A 17,936-nucleotide genomic window follows, 5' to 3' on the forward strand; every position below is an offset into this window, starting at 1 on the left:
CTAAAAATGTGCATTTCTCATACACAATATTTACAATCCTAAATGAAACTCTTTACAATCATCAAATTCACTCTCAATACTGAAATAAGCCTACGACAATTATGTTACGTTATTTTTTAAATGTTTCATTTTTTTTTCATAACTTCTTTAACACACTTCTCCGCTGCGAAGCACGGGTATTTTTCTAGTATATATATATATATATATATATATATATATATATATATATATATATATATATATATATATATATATATATATATATATATATATATATATATATATATATATATATATATATATATATATCTCTGCATTCACACAAGTATTCAGACGCTTTATTCAGTATTTTATTGAAACACCTTTGGCAGTGATTACAGCCAGGAGTCCGTGGACAGCTATTTTCAGGTCTCGCCAGGGATGTTTGTTTGGGTTCAAGTCTGGGCTCTGGGAGGGCCGTTTAAAAACATTCCCAGAATTAACCCTGAGCCACTCCTATGTTGACTTTGCCTTGTTTTCAGGGTTATTGTCCTGTTGGAAGGTGATCCTTCGACACAGTCTCACATCCAGAGCACCGTGGAGCAGCATTTCATTAAGACTATCTTTGTACTTTGCTCTGTTCAGCTTTCCCTCAATCCTGTCTAGTCTCCCACTCCCTGCGGCCCACTGAAACCAACGCAGCAGCATTTAGCAATTAGTACAATCAATACTTGTATTTTAACTGAGAATTGTTCACTGCACTCCGCACCTGCAGTCGGTGAAGAGCTCTATAAAAAATGAGTTGCATTGTTTAGCATGATGCTGGCACCATTGGAATGGAGGTGATGAGAAGTGCCTGGTTTCCCCCGGACATAACATTTAAAATGGAGGCCAGACTGTTCAAACTTTGTTTCATCAGAACAGAATATTTTGTTTTATGCCCTCTTAAGCGACCTCTAGGTGTCTTTAGGCTGCAGACAAAAATTTTTTTTTGTCTCCTTCCCCCAAGTCTGCGTCTCGACACAGTTCTTCTATCTCTAAGCTCTGCTGGCAGACCCTTTGACCTCCTTGGCTTGGTTTTTACACAGGTGTGTGCCTTGCCTAATTATGTGCAATTAACTGAATTTACCACTGGTGGACTTCAGCCAAGGTGTTGAAACATCTCAACGACGATCGATAAAATGGGATACACCACAGCCAGATTTCAAGTGTTGTAGAAAAGGGCCCAAATACTTATGTCAATGTGATGGTTTATTTTTTTTAAGGAATTTGCAGATATTCCTAAAATTTTGTTTTCACTTTGCCATTCTGAGGTACTGACTATTGTTTGATAAAGGAAAAAAATTGTTTAAATGGTTTTAGCATAAGGCTGCAACATAACAAAATATGTCAAAAGTGAAGGAGTCTGAATACGTTTTGAAGGAACGGTGCATGAACAACATTGGGGCTGCCAGAATGTTCAAAACTCTTGTTTTTTTCCTTAGAGATGCAATGCATGAAGAGCAAAATACTGTAATTTGGGACAGGAATAATAATTTTTCACAATTTAGATTAGCTGTTATCATTTACAGATTTTAAAAATAAACTTGAATATCATTCTGTGACAGCATTTTAGGATGCTTTTGAATCGCCAGTCTCCAAAGTACTTTCTGTGGCCTAGTTTAGTTCATTTTTTTCTTTTGACCTGGATATGCCTCTTTCAATACCACTGCTATACTCCACATTGTGTTGACGGACCGAAGCTCATTTTTCACTCTGAATAACTTACATCAGCCTCTGTTGGCCCCTTTCAATAAGAGATTGTTTCTGATTGTTTGGTGTATTTTGGAGTTGGCTATTTCTTGATATGTAACTGTGACACCTGAAGACCAAATGGGATTGCTTTTTTTCTGAAATTCTTATACCTAAACATCTGGCACCGTCTGACCTAAAGTGTTCAAAGTTTCTTAAATCTTCAGTCTTGCTCATTCTCCCTCTGAGTTGTGCCCAGAACAGGCCATTAATACCTGCCTAGCTACTTTAAATATAGGGTGGTCCAGATCTAATTATGAAATTTTCATTCCGCTATAACTTATTAAGTTTATTACACAGAGAATCACCCGAAAAATCCCGGACCATTGAGAAGTGTGCGAACTGACGACATGAAGAATCGTCTTTCGTGCCGAACTGGAATCGTCCCCACATAAATCAAAGTCATCCAGACGATCTGGATCTGCATAATTAGATCTGGACCACCCTGTAGAATTGTCCACACTTGTAATGCTGAGCCATTGGTTAGAAGGGAGAGGCAGGTGGACCAGTGTGAGAACTGATTGTACTTTGCTGACTTGTCTTCCCATGTGCAAGTGAGGTCAGGGTTGATAGATACAATATCTACTCTCTATATATAAAATCCTAAGCCTAAAAGTGCAACTGTGACGTTATGTCACTTTTTTGTCATGCTTTAAATAAAGCTTATTTTAAAACCTACATATATATGTTTGGTATCATTCTTTTCAGAATTTATCAAACTTTAACATGATGTTGTTAGATTTTCAAATTCTTATTCCGTTTTTTAATTATAAACTAAAAAATATCAAGAACTCATGTCCTGTGAGACGAGAGTTTGTGCCAAGAGATTTAACCAGGCCTGAGGCCGGAAATAAAAGACAAAGAGTGGGACAGCTGCTGTACAGGCTTTTAAATGTTCGAAGTGCTATGCGAGATGCTGATCATACGGCACGGCGGCAGCAGCAGATGATCGAGCAAAGAGGAGAAAAAAAAAAACTATTCATTTCCCGTTGTATCACTGTTTAAGAGGGGGTTTCAGAAGGAGCAACCATGTCTCCTTGGGGTGCGTTCAGCCCCCCATCTTCACAATGCGAGCAGCTTAGACGAGAAGTGGCTGGCGAACTAAGCGAGTTGGGGAGAGGGGAGAGACCCCCTAGTTTACATATAATTGGTAACAAGAATGCCATTAATATCCCTTTATCTCAGTTTATTTTGTCTGTTTGCACCTAATCGGTTCTTTTATTCAATTACTGTTGCATGATTTTATTTTCTGAAAATAACAGGTTCTCTCTGTAAACTGTTTAATGGCACGTAATTTTTATTTTGACATGATGAAGTTCTTGGCCTGATTAATTAGAAACCTCTGATCCATGTCCTTTTACAGCATATACTGGACTTTAACTATGAAAAATTGCTCAGGAAGTCACAGCATATACGTTTAATACTCAACTTTTGTGCTACCTTGTTTTTTCTTTAGGTTATCGATGGAAAACTCGCTCCATTTCTTTCAAAAGTTATAAAGTTTGCAAGTTCTCATGTCTACAGCTGCAGCTTGTGCAGTCAGAAGGGATTCATTTGTGAGATCTGTCAGAATGCGCAGATTATTTATCCATTTCAGGACTCGGCAACCAAACGGTAAGATGCAGAATAGTTTTGCTTATCTTTTATAGACATAAAACCTTTAAGATTCATTTAACGACTGAGCCCATTGATGTGACACACCTTTAGACAGTATATACCTTGACTGTTTTCGAGGATGTCTGTTTCATTCATGTTTTATGGAATTGCATCCAGATTCGTAATTTTGTTTCCTGTAACGTATCTCGTGTTTGTTCATTCCTCTCCTTTTCTAATGCTGAGAAACTTGTCCATTCTTTTATCACATCCCACATCGATTATTCAATCAATCAATCAACATTTATTTATATAGCACATATTCATACAAAAAAAATGTAGCTCAAAGTGCTTTACAAAATGAATAGAAAAATAGAAGACACAATAAAAAATAAACATAAGTCAACATTAATTAACATAGAATAAGAGTAAGGTCCGATGGCCAGGGTGGACAGAAAAAACAAAAAAACTCCAAAGGCTGGAGAAAAAAATAAAATCTGTAGGGATTCCAGACCAAGAGACCACCCAGTCCCCTTATTGTAACTCCTTACTGGGAAATTCACCTTCTCATTTTCTATCACAGTTCCAGCTGATTCAAAACTCTGCTACAAGAGTCCTTACACAGACCAGCAACAGCGAGCACATCACACCCATCCTGCTTCACCTTTACTGGCTCTCCCTGTGCCTTAGAGGATTGAATATAAAATACGACTTTTTTTTTTTTTAACATTTTATTAGTTTTATTAAAATCAAATAGCATTCCATACAAGCAAGTCAAGTTTAACAAAACTAGGTTCAAAACAAAAATATGAAATTCTATTAATAGCCTGTAACGCTTTAAATAACCTGGCACCGGAATACATTGGTGACCTTCTCCATCATCAGGCTCCTGTTCACCCACTAAGGTCCACTGATTTTGCCAGTCTTATTGTGCACCACACAATGGGTGACAAAGTTCTGCTATATAGCACCCATACTTTGGAATGACCTCCCTAAATTAATTAGATCAGCTGACTCAATTCATTCTTTTTAAAAAACAACTTAAAACTCATCTGTTCAGGAAGGCATTTATACTTTTTTCAGTTTACCTCTCTGTTCAGGTCCTCAGTATAATCTATGTGAGCGCGAGTTTTACCACAAATTGTGTTATGTGTTCAGGCTTTTCTTCTAGTATCGAATTTAGAATCTTACTCTGGTTTATTTTCTTTTATTCTATTTAATGCTTTGTATATCCTTCATTAATCTGTTTTTAGTGTTCTTTGCAGATATTATTTGTGTAGCCTTTTCTAGGTTCCCAAAGTTGAGCAGCTACTGAGTTGGCAAGGCAGGATCCGGCATGAGTCAAACGCTTAACAAAACAGATTTCTCTGTCCAAGAAAGTTCATTTTAAAATGGTTTAGTGAAAATCTAAAAAAGAAACAAATCACAAAAATTTAGACCAAAGTTATTACATACGCAGAATAATCTTAGCTTTCTCTTGTTAAACTTCAGTTTCTTTCTATACTTAAAGTTGTTACTTTTCTATGGTAAACTTACATAAGCTTCACTTTAGTACCTCAATACGTTCAGGACGGTCAGTTTGAAACTGTTTGCCCTTCCATGCCTTACCAACTGTAAGGCAGATCATAAACTGATCTTGTGTGTTGTCGGAAATATAAAAAATAATGAGAGTATTCCATTTAAAAATTTAGCTTGTGGGGGGTCATACTAGAACCTCCCATTGACTATGCACTCATAAAGAGGCAAACATTTTAACATAACTAAGAAAATACTCCAAACAATTTAACATAACCTAACTAATGAGTGCTTCTTATAATTTGTATCCAATGTTCTATACCCTGCTGTTCTTTCTGATACTTTGTGAAGCACCTTAAGCATGGGAAAGGTGCTATATAATTAAAATGTTATTGTTATTATTATTATCTGTGCAGCAAAATGTAGTTTCACGGGTGCCACTGTTTTTGTGGTGTTTCAATTGTGGACACAGCCCTGTTGTTTATAGTCCTGGTGCCATTGCCACAATGGGATGTTTGGCGTCACTATGTATTAATTCTGCCATTTATTAAAGGTGACAGTGCCAGGCACACCCTTTCTTAGCTTTTGGATTAACTCACTACTTCTCTTATAGTTATTTTGAAATAATGAAAACAAAAAGAAGCTCATCTTCTTAGGACCCTTCTCTTTCCCTGTGATTTTCCACTTTTTGTAGCGCCATTTGACTTGGAATTTCTCTTCTTGTTTTACGCTCAGTCTCTAGTTTGCATTGTCTTCCCGTACTCCACCTTTCTCCTTTTCTTCGAATTTGCTTTTTTTTTTCTCCATTCATTCTTTGCTCTTTTTTTCTCATAACTAAGCTTTCAGTGGGCATCTAGCCTGGGAATTGCACAGTACAGATTGATAAGCTTTTTCTGGGTGATATACACACTTAAGCTTGATTGGTGATTTCAACTTCTGCCCCTGTGCCAGTACGGCTGTGTGTAAGTGTACTGAAATTGTCTGGCACCCAGAACAGGGCTTTTATTTCCCCCCCCTAATGCCTCAGTGCTGCTAACCTTGAATTGGGCTAACAGGGTTTGAGAATGCTGAATGTTGCATTTTCCTATTTTGTTCTCAATACACTTCACTTTCAGCTTGACCATACTCGTTGTGATATTGTACTCTGTGTAATACCATTTGAACGCAAGATTAGTACATTTCATGTTATTGTTTATGTGTCATATCAATTGTGTGCTCAATTATGAACTAATCAGAGTCAATTGTCCTTCCCCAAATAATCACTAAACATTTGACAAATATCATCTTGTCCACCTGAATTCACAAACAGAGGCAGAGCCTTTAAAGAAAGATGGCAGTGTTTATTTCCTTGCATACTTGTATTATGAGTCATTTTGTCTAAACTTTTTTTTTTTTGGTAGATAATAAAATCAATAATGAGAATAGGCCATGAAGTCCACTGGCCAGAGGGTTAAATCCATGAACAGCTGGCTGCAGCCTTGGGCAGGAGGAGGAATTTTGATTTTTACCGAATACCAAAACACTGTTTACTGTGTGTTACATGGGTGCTCAGAATTTGCTCTTTGTTTGTTTAATCTTCAGTTCAACAGTAACCTTTGGCCATTATAGTGTGTTTCAGCCACTTCTTTTGTATTCTTATTGGTGTTTCCTTGTGCAGGTTTGATAAGGAGTCTGTAAGTCAGCAAGATGCCAAGTCAGAGATTATCAGTTGACCAAAGGAGTGCCCAAGTCAATTAAAAAGCAAGTTGTATAGCGACTGTTACTAAAACAATAATGCAGAAATTCTTGGGGCGTTAATAACATGATAAAATAATCATTACTATCCATTGAAGCTATTTTATAGTTTTAAAGGGTATATAAAAGTTTGAGTATACTGTAAAAGTATTGGCCTAGCCTAGCAAAGATTCTGTAATTTGCATTTAGTGAGCAGTCAAGCAAAATGACTCATTTTATTGGCTAACTAAAGATTGTAAGATTACAATATGCAAACTTTTGAGGCAACTCAGGCCCTTCTTCAGGCAAGATATAATTTCCATTTAAAGAGATCAGTTTGTTATGGTAAAAATTGGAAATAAAAATGTGTTTTTAAATTTTTAAAAACCTTAATATTGAGCCTCAACTCAATGGATTTTGAAAAATACATTTTGTATGCTCAGTTTTATTGGGCCTATTCTTTGTTTGCCATGTGAATAGTTTTGCTGGTTTCGTGTCTTAGGTAATCTGCACAATATCCTCCATCTCTGGCTAGTAAGCAGTGGCCAGAGCTGTAACAGACAATGAGCTCAATTCCAGATTTTACCAACAAATGTACTTTGACATGCAAATGAGGTGGGCTCTTTTCTCATTAGCAAGTACATTATGTAGAATCAGAGTAAACAAACAAGAACACAGTAATCCACATTAGAAAGCCTGTCTTTTGCCTGCAATCCTAGCAATGGGTGTTGGCATAGGGGTTTGCCAGTTCCTTAATGTACACATTCACTCCTGCTGGAAAACAGAATTAGTATGGAGATACTGTAGGGCTTTAGAGAGTTTTGTAAATTCGGCATCATAGACTTGACCAAATCAAGGGCTATTAACTTGGGGTGCGATATGAGATCTCAAGGGATGTGACAAAGAAGGCTGCATTGCGATTCGCTAAAATTAAGTGATGTACATTGTTGTGTTACAGTTAGCATCATTTATTAGTTATTGCTCTTGTTCTGTGACATGAAAAGAATCTAACATTGTACATCCAATTGTTACCTGTGAATGAGCCGCAGAAATGCACATTCTCGCAGGTTCCTTGCCGCAGGTGGGGCGTTCGTAAACGCAAACATTTTTGTTTCAGATAATGGAGTTTGGACTTGGCAGTGATCATCAGAGAAGAAAAGAAAGTTGGACAGTTTTGCTCTAATGTTTATATTGTACTACTGAACTTAGTGTGTGGTAGAGAGTCTAACCGGGATATCATTGGACTACAGTAAACTGTTTGTGATTGTGACTAATGCTGCTGTCAGCCCTGCCCATGCAACGTTGTCCTGATTAGCTTCCAGCATATTCCAAAGGTGCTAGCAGGGCTCTTCTTTGACAACAGCCATCAGCCTGTATAAAGCCTCCTCCCATTGTACCCATCTTCACACCAGCCAGTTACACCAAACACATTGACATACGGCACAATTTTTATTAATACTGCTCATATCTATCTGTCAGTTTGCCTTATATGGAACATTTTCTGTCTATCTATCATATAGTGCCTTTCACATCTATCTATCTATCTATCTATCTATCTATCTATCTATCTATCTATCTATCTATCTATCTATCTATCTATCTATCTATCTATCATATAGTGCCTTCCACATCTATCTATCATATAGTGCCTTTTCTATCTATCTATCTATCATATAGTGCCTTTTCTATCTATCTATCTATCTATCTATCATATAGTGCCTTCCACGTCTATCTATCTATCTATCTATCTATCTATCTATCTATCTATCTATCTATCTATCTAACTATCTATCTATCTATCTATCTATCTATCTATCTATCATATAGTGCCTTCCACATCTATCTATCATATAGTGCCTTCCACCTCTATCTATCTATCTATCTATCTATCTATCTATCTATCTATCTATCTATCTATCATATAGTGCCTTCCACGTCTGTCTATCTATCTATCTATCTTATCTATCTATCTATCTATCTATCTATCTATCTATCATATAGTGCCTTTTCTATCTATCTATCTATCATATAGTGCCTTTTCTATCTATCTATCTATCTATCTATCTATCTATCTATCTATCTATCTATCTATCTATCTATCTATCTATCTATCTATCTATCTATCTATCTATCTATCTATCTATCATATAGTGCCTTCCACATCTATCTATCTATCTATCATGTAGTGCCTTTCATATCTGTCTGTCTGTCTGTCTAATCTCTATTATATAGTACTCTTTCTGTTTATTATATAGTGCTTTTTTTAATCAGCTCCTGTACTTCTGATTTTCAGCCATCTGTGCTCCAGGACCTCCAAGTGCACTCAAGGATCCCAAAATCTACATAAAATATTTGTTTTTCACTTTTTATAATGTTTAAATAAGCAATGTTTGTTACACAGACTTTATTTAAACTTTATACAGGTAGCCTAGTTAATGTTATGTCTATCTGCTTTTTGATTGGCTGAAAAAGTTGCCAAACCACTGAAAGCCATCCAGATCAAAATAAATGGTTAGGTAGGTGTAGTTCTGGTTCTGGTGTGGTGGGTGCATATGCTGACATGGAGATTGATTGGGATGAGGCTGAGGAGAGTGGAAACTCCTGTACAAGTGTGCTGGATGGAGTTTGGACAGTGGAATAATTTAAGATTACAAGATATCCAAGTGAAAAAAGATTTTTTTCATGCAGGTGTACATGTAAATGGTACTGATTTTATTTATTCAATAATCCAATGATGCCATTTAACTTTAATAATGTTGTGCTGCCCATACTGCCATTGTTGGCATACAACGATTCCACCCATCCACATTCATCTGTCTGTCTGTATATCAATCAGTCATAAGGGTCAAGTAGCAGAAGACAAAGTGTTTTTGGTGCCTATGCAAGTAGGGAGAAGATCAATGAATGGACATTTTTGTTTTTTTTTGTTTTTCTTTCAATTGCTAACTTTTTTTCCCTTCAATTGTCTCTCTAGCTGCGATGGATGTGGAGCAGTTTTCCATGCACAATGTAAATCAAAATCCCAGCCATGTCCTAGATGTGTGCGAAGGGAACTGCACAAGAAGCCTCAGTCTTTCTGGAAGAAACTGAATCTTGAAGAGGGGGCTGAAGATTCCTACAGTTTCTTTGAACTGCCGTTTCAGAACACCTGAAATTTTGCATTTTCACCTGTTCCCCCAAGTTGAACATGACAGACACCATGAGCTGCTTGAATTGGTCCTTTTTACACCAGATGTAGTTGGGTGGTGGTGGTGGTGGTGGTGGTGTGTGTGTGAGTGCATGGAGTTAAGATTGCATTAGGATCACACTTCAGTTATCTGACATGGTGATGTCTTCAGGTTTTACGAACAGAGATTTAATTAACTGATTGCACAGCTCCAGACATTCTTTGCTGATGCCTTTTAGATTGTTAAGTCAACTCGATTTTTGCGCTAACTAGATTTAACACATTGAAACAAGACTGATATATGGAATCAGATCTGAACCGACCTTATTTTTGTTCTGTATGGCACACCTTTAGCTCTTGATAGATAACCAAAGAGGATTTCCATGGTTGTCCTTCCTTAATATGCACCTTAGAAAGAGATGTAGAAGTACTGTGTTAAGTGTCCCTTTATGCTCTGAGTTAGCCTCACTAGCTCCTGTGTCAGCTTATCACCTCCAGCTTAATGTTTTACTATGCACTGTCACTGAACCGCCAGTTCACCTACCATTATAGTCTGAAGATACCACATGCTTCTTAATTTAACATTATATGCTTTTTTTATATATATATTATATATGGGTTTTTCGATCTCATTTTGAGAACTGGTATTTAATGTCTTGTTCATGCCATTTGTAAATTACCTTGAAAATCATTCTCATATTCAGTACACAACAGTACAATTCTGTCCAAATTCTTTAATTGAAACTTCTTTGTTACTGTAAATATTGCACACCGTCTTTTTACCCAACATGTATATATAGTATCGCTGAAATACAATTACACACTTGTCCTTACAGCCAGCAGTGAACCTAGAGTAAGGTTCATCAAGCCAAACAGTAAAATGGAGGCCACTTACGTTTAACATGAGGACTACAATAGGGAGAGGTTGAAGGAGGAGCTGTACGTAAAGAATAATGTTTCTTACACAGCACCGTCTTATCAGTCATAGAGACCTTTGGTGAACTGCTGTTCATGGATCCAATATTTGTTTTTGCCTCCTTCAGAGAGTGAGATGGAGTATAATAAATAACAGTTATATTTGTAATTTTGTCCTGGTAATGCACACCTTTCTTCCAGAACATTATGGTGCCTCTCTGTGCTGTGGCCCTTGTCCATGAATGTTTCCAATGAACATGAAATTATTGTCTTTAAAATCCTCAGTGCAGCTTACCTATACCACTTATAATGTATTAAGAAAAGTCAATTTGCATTATATTCTGTAGGTAAACCTGGATATTAACCAGCAGGTGAAAACTGAAACTCTGCTCTTTCTGTTCTTCCCTGGAACAAACACAAGTCTGCACAGGAGATTTTCTGCCTCTATGCATTTGTATAAATGGGGAATTCTTATCATAAAAGAGACAATTGTGCAAGAGTAAATAAAGGTGAGGTAAATAGTGTGACTGTGTGTAGGCCCCAGTGCTGATCGAATAACCTCTTACGCTGGAAAATGTGTCACCTGGCTTTAGATTATGCCATTGTGAATCGGAGCTACTTGAAAATTGAGGCAATAAAGTGTTTGTTTTGCATTATATGCAGAAGAGTTGCTTCTTCTTATTTAATCCTAACTTATTAAGTTCACTTACTAACCTTTGTTATGCAACCAGACAGGCCTTGCTTGTTTTGTTATCCCAGGAGTGTTTATTATTAGTAAAGGTGCCTTTTTTTAACAAGGGTGCAGTGCTGCTGCCTCACAGATCAGCGTTCTGGCTGTGAATCTGTGCCCAGTTGTTGTCCATGTGGATCTTGTATGTTCTCCCTGTAACTGTGTGGGTTTTCCTGCCACATCTCCAAACCTGTTGGGTAAATTGCCAACCCCTGTGAGTGTGTGTGGTCTCTAGGATGGCCTGGCGCCCCATCCCTGGTTGTCTCCAACTTTGTGCCCAGTGCTGCAGGGATTGGCTCCCGCTCCCTGTGACACTGAATTAAATTAAGCAGGTGTGAGGATGTATGTATGGAGGTTTTTAATCAGCTAAATCTTAAAGGAATTAAGAAAATGTATCCTTAATAAAGTTATTTTTTTCTTTATAAATAACACGTTTCTGTTATACTTTTTTAAAATTGCTTGCAGCCAATTTAGTACATCTCACACTCTTTAGGAGTTTATTCGTCTACTCATTAAATAGGGGGCCGCATTTTATAAGAAGACTGTTTCCCTTTTTTAATTCAGTGTATCTTTGTAAGAAACTTTTTCTTTTCCTGACGTTTTCAAGCCATTTTTCTTTGTACAGTAATGTTGTTGTTTTCTTATTACAATTCACATGGTCTGGCTGTGTCAAATGTACCAGTTTCATGTTGCAAATGTTTTATGTTTCCTTTAAAAACATTATTTTCTTTATTGAAAGGGAAATTGGAATTTTGCTTAACCCTGGGATGTTTGCACTGAATTAGTGATTCCCGATGTATATAGGGAATTATGAAACTTTATAAATTGTAAGGGAAAGAAGGCTAAAGGTGCTTTGAAGTCTAGTTTTGCTTTATGTTGTCTTGTGTAATTAGTAAATAACTGCATTTTTTTATAACCAGTTAGCTATCAGGGACAAGAGTTTCAAAACTGGAAGGCGCTATATAAATAAATGTATTATTAAAACAAATGTCATTTTATTTTTCCTGTGGAGTTAAAATGGATCTGATTTTTCTTTTTCTCAGTATTGACAGCATAACCTTCACCATCACCTTAAGCGAGCAGCTCTGCTATTTTATTTTTTATTGTATCTGAGAGAAGCCATGCACTTTCACCAGGGAAAAACTAAGGTACTGAAAGTGAGTATGAATTCAATGAGGTTACAATAGCTAGTTAAGATTAACTGTGCTAATGTTGTGTGCTGTTTAACGGTCTTACGACTTAATTATTTTTTTGTTTGTTTGTTTAAATAAACTACGTTGCACAAGCAGCAGTACTAACAATTCAATTTGGTATTCTGATCTAAAAACGTTCATTTTCTAGAATAAACTCAGTTGTGAAAGGCCTACTGGCTGCAGGTTTTCATCACATTTGATTGCTGGTCCCTCTAACGGTGTCTGTTGCCAACATCTACTTTTTGTTCTCTTACTTCAGAATGACAAGTTGAATTTGACCTTCGTCCAGAATGTCAGCTCAGGTTTAACTTGTTTTAGGAGATCATACAACTACCCAATTTTACCCAAAAACAGGCTCAATTAAAGGCTGGTCACTTCTAATGACCAGACATAGGTGTGAATTATGCTGCATTCACATGCTATCGAACAGACCGTAAATATGAGTTTCTGAATCAGGAATTTCATGTGAACGCCTTATGAACTTGGAGCTACCCGAATTCACAGAGTTGTGATGTAATGCTAACCTTTCATCTTAGTCAATTGTATAAAATAAAAAATATAACCTGGTCAGCAAAAAATGCCATTTTTGTGTTTGAATTGTATTTGGAAGTGAATTGAAGTTAATGTATATTTAATACATTTAGTTAAGTCAAACCAAGTAACAAATCAACAACGACCTTGCGTTTCTCTAAATAGTCAGACTATAAATTGACGTGAACGCACTAAAGTGGGAAGGTGAAACGTCACAGCTCAGAGCTCCAAATGCTCCAGTGGCATGTGAATGCAGCATTACGTGATCCTGTCAGATTATGGTGCGACTCCCAATCCTCCTAAAATTTCAGAAAATGGTTAGGTAGAGGGATGGTTGAAGTAATGCTTTAGTACTCGTCCCAGAGTCTACTCAGCAGAATTATTATTATTAAGAATTGCATTACCTGTCAGTAAGTTTTACAGTGTCGTATCTCATTCGAGAAAGGAGTAGATACCCCCTAACGTGCCTGTTATGAATGTTTTCCCTGCAGGGCAAAGAGGGGCTTTCAGATAAATCCTAAATGCTAATCCATAAATCAAAATCCCTTAACAAAGCTGTGTCTTTTACCATGAGAATTACACCAGAAGAATAACGCACTGAAAACTCTCAATGTTCAGATCTCGAGTAAGTAAGAAAGCCATGTGCTGACCTTTATTTTAAGTGTTCACTTCGGTGAAGCAGCACATCTCCCAATGCCATCTGGAAATCACAGTACTGAATAACAGAAAATGGCAGTGCCCAATAAGATGTTGCAAAATAACCATAAAAAATTAGATAACTTTCCTTAGGAAACACAAAACTAACATCAGAAACAAATTACTTGATTTAAAAAATCAAAACAAAACATACTTTATTCCCACAAGATGCAAAATATGCATCTAAAATAAATCAATATCTACCCTAAACATACGGAAGCCAAGAAAGGATGTGCAATATCGTTATTTTTTTTAATTGTTTCCTCGAGATAATGGACTAATTTTATCGAGATCTTGATAAAACAAACGATCTTGTTTTCTCGAAATTATGAAATAATTGTATGTAACGTTTAATGAAGCCACATCCTGTTTGAAATGGCAGAAGAGCAGAACTGTATTGATAAGCGCGTCACATTTTTGTTGAATCGAGGGCTGACGCAGGCTGAAATATGTTTATGCCTTAGTTTAGAAAATAATAATGTTAGTTTCCGTCATTTAAGAAGACGGTTAGCAAGGCTTTAGTTGTATAGGCGTCGCAATCTAAGCGAGCCTGATGCCAGGAGCAAAGGTTAAGTTTCATTTTCTCAAGATTGTGATAAAACTTTTCCGTTATAGCAAGAAAACAAATTTTCGTTTTCTGAAGATCTCAATAAAATTAGTCTGTTATCTCAAGGAGACAATTTAAAAAAATAACGATATTGCATGTCCTCTCTCGGCTTCCGTATAAACATGCCCTTCAATAAACTGGTTATTTATGGAAACCTGATTTCATGTAAACTCTTATTTCAGTTAGAGAAATTGAGTTATTAGCCTCTGAGAAACCTGACTAACAGGTAGATGTCTCCGTGAATATCCAAACTCTGTGGTCAAGTAAACCTTTAACCGGGTTACCGGTAAGGATTTTGGTGTCTGCACATGTCTGTTGCACTCCATCAGCCTGCACATGTATTTGTTTTGCACACACTTTTAGCAGTCATGGGTAGAAGCATCCACAGTATAAATTTCTAGAGGAAAATGTTCGGGCGATTACATTATTCTTTCTCCTGGCTGAAATAATCTGTCTCAGTATTTTAGAAATGGCTGAGTTTATGTTGATGAACTGAACATATAGTGCTGAGCTCAGAAGCAATCTGAAAAAGCAGTAGGCTAACACATTAAAGGTAACGTGCGTTATGAAGTTCGAATGCTTACTTAAAGTAACGAGTAACGTAACGCAGTCATTGACATGCTTATTTAAGTAAAATGCCTGGGTTGTTATCATCCCAGCAGAATTGGATGTAAGTTAAGAAACATACGTACTGGTGTGTCCATTATTTGCAGGCCTCAATTCCACAGTTAGCAGAAAAGAGTGCGCTGCATGCAATCCAGTAGCAGGAAACTATAAATAAAGCGGCAATTTGACCAAACATACTTAGTAAAAGATAATAAAATTATCACTGATGTCATGCTTATTTTCAGTTTAACAGTGGCAGATGATGAACTTTAACTGTTTTTTGCATGATTTAATGATGTCGGAGCATTTTGACAAATCACAACTCCAGAAGATTACTTGTGCATGTTAGTGTGTGTGTGTGTGTGTAAACGCACTCATTGATTTGTGTTTCTTATGAATTTGTTGCACATTTTCCTGAGTTGTTTTTTGTGAGAACTCATATCTTTCTTTTTTGGCCACAGAATCCATTTCTTGCATTGCTTTTTAGTGAAAGTAGTTATAAATATTTGGCCTCTATCCCAACACCATTTTGTTTTTTCTGTGGACACACCACTTTGAGTTTGCCATTATGTTGCTAGGCAAGGTATATGGCACTGAGATCATCAACGTGCAACATGTTGTCACTTTCTAGAAAAGCCATGATAACCAAAAATGAATTAAAATACAGAACTTCATTTTATTAATTAAAAAACACACATTGGCTGACCTGATGTACCCCTTAATGTCCGTTTCTATTTGTTCAGTTACGGTCCCAGTCCCTGATGCCTTGCTTCTGAATGCTTTTCTTGAATATATCATCATATGTTGTTAGAGTTATGAAGAAACCTACAAAATACACAGTAACTCTTGGTCCTCTTGGGTGGCCATACTTCATGTAACCAAGAGGGTGGGATTGTTCAGGTGGTCTGCCATCACTGGAACAATTTGGCTGCTTCTGTGTTATCTGTCATTCCACGTAGTTTAGTACCATCTGCAAACATAACCAGCTTGTTACTTGTATTCTTATCAAATACAGCAGCAGATGTCAGGAGACGTAGGGTTTTTTCCATAATGGAAGCATAGAAACAGGATTAAGGAGTACATCAGGTAAATTGATTTGTGCAGACCGTTACCAACATTAGAGTTCTTTATTCTAATACTTTCTTGTTTATAACGTTGATAGAGAATGGCGACGTGTTGCATGTTGATTAGCACATGCAAGTAAGAATTGCGTTGTACTGTGAACATGTGACAATATTAATACCACAACCACAAGAAATTGTCATATTTGTTATCTCCATCTTAAATCCGCTAAATGTTCAAAACAAACTCAAGGAATGTAAAATAATTAGATGGTTATGATAACATACAGGAAAGATGTTACAAACAATAACTACAAGCCCCAAATGTGCTCCTATGATAATATTAAATAAATACTAAACATTTCCCTCGATTCTTCCCTCTATAATTCATCCATCCCTATTCTAAACATTACAGGGAACCGATATTAAATACCGAGCAGTAATCTCAACAGCAAGACAAATCTGAGTAAATCTTTAAGACCACCAACAGAAAATGGAAAAACTTAAATTAAGGGGCTTCATTTACAGGCTAAGTCTGGTGGTCTGGCTGAAATGGAAACCTGCAGCCACTCAATTCCTGCTTTGTACTTTTCTGAATTACCAAGGAGGTTTTATAAATGCACAGATTAACACAAGTTCTTAGCAAGAACCAAAAGCAACACACAAATAAACTTACAGCTCCTTTTACACCAAGAAACTCTTTATAAGGGGAAGAACTTTTAGTTATTTGAATCAGACAGTGAAGATTTACTGTTACAGTTTTACCTAAATCTATATTGGCAGTGCTTAGAAATATATATATATATATATATATATATATATATGTATATATATATATATATATGTATATATATATATATATATGTATATATATATATATATATATATATGTATATGTGATTAGATGCATGACGATGCTTTATGCACCTTTTTGTTTAAATTTTAACATGTAAATAAGTAATACAAGATATAATATCTTAATAATGGGCAGATGGTTCTTTACTGCACCTCCTAGTTTGGACCCTTGTGTGATGCATCTCTGAAATGAGGTAAACGGCGTAAGCGACTGCATATTGGAATGATGTATAGGATAACGAATGGCACAAGCATGATAAGTTTGTTTTATTGATAAGACTATTTATTTATTTATGTATGTATGTATTTATTTATTTGGATTTGTTATTGCCAGTGACTCTTTTATCACATCAGATACTGTGTGTAAACTGCTTTCCTACTGTAATATCCCGGTCTTTATTTACAAGGCTTTTCTACCACTTTTAACTAATAAAATCCTACATTCATTGCACTGTGAGGCTCTGATTTGTGTTGTGTCAATGAATTAAGAAATGACATATAGTACTGAGAAGTGACGTGCTTTTCATTTTAACAATCTCGGCTTGATTTTCTTTACAGCTAAGTCTTCTATCCATCCATCTTCTAAACCCATTTATCCTGAGCAGGGACACTGGGAAGCTTGAGCCTATCCTACAAGCATCAGGCACAAGGTAGGAACCATCTCTTGGCAGGATGCAAGCCCCTCACATGATAAACACCAGTTTAGCATCGCCGGACCACCTAACCTGTATGTCTTAAATCCACACGGACAGGGGGAAAACATTTAGACTCCAAACATCGAGCACCCAGCAAATGAACCTCGGCCCCCTTTTTGGTTTTAAACCTGGCCCGGCTTTTTCAACTAGTTTTCTTTTTCCAGGTCTTTCTTTCAAAGAATGTGTCTGCCTGTACCTTCGAATGGTAGAACATGTATTGATCCCCCCCAACCTGTCAGTCAGACCCCGGTTGGCTCGCCGGCTGCCACTTGTACACTGTGATGTGTGCC

The 17,936-nt window shown here is 36.6% G+C and overlaps 1 protein-coding gene across 1 annotated transcript in view; it reads left to right on the forward strand.

Annotated features, from left to right (window-relative positions):
• Positions 1–17,936, forward strand: part of plekhm3 (pleckstrin homology domain containing, family M, member 3) — a 149,430-nt gene that overhangs the window by 86,112 nt on the left and 45,382 nt on the right. Inside the window, exons 7-9 of the mRNA XM_039755304.1 lie at positions 3,227–3,384; positions 9,566–12,559; positions 17,510–17,601. Of these exons, the coding sequence (XP_039611238.1) occupies positions 3,227–3,384; positions 9,566–9,743 (336 nt within the window). The 3' untranslated portion in view covers positions 9,744–12,559; positions 17,510–17,601. The remainder of the gene's footprint in view (positions 1–3,226; positions 3,385–9,565; positions 12,560–17,509; positions 17,602–17,936) is intronic.

This window comes from Polypterus senegalus, chromosome 6 (assembly GCF_016835505.1).
Source record: "Polypterus senegalus isolate Bchr_013 chromosome 6, ASM1683550v1, whole genome shotgun sequence".
Classification (NCBI taxonomy): domain Eukaryota; kingdom Metazoa; phylum Chordata; class Cladistia; order Polypteriformes; family Polypteridae; genus Polypterus; species Polypterus senegalus.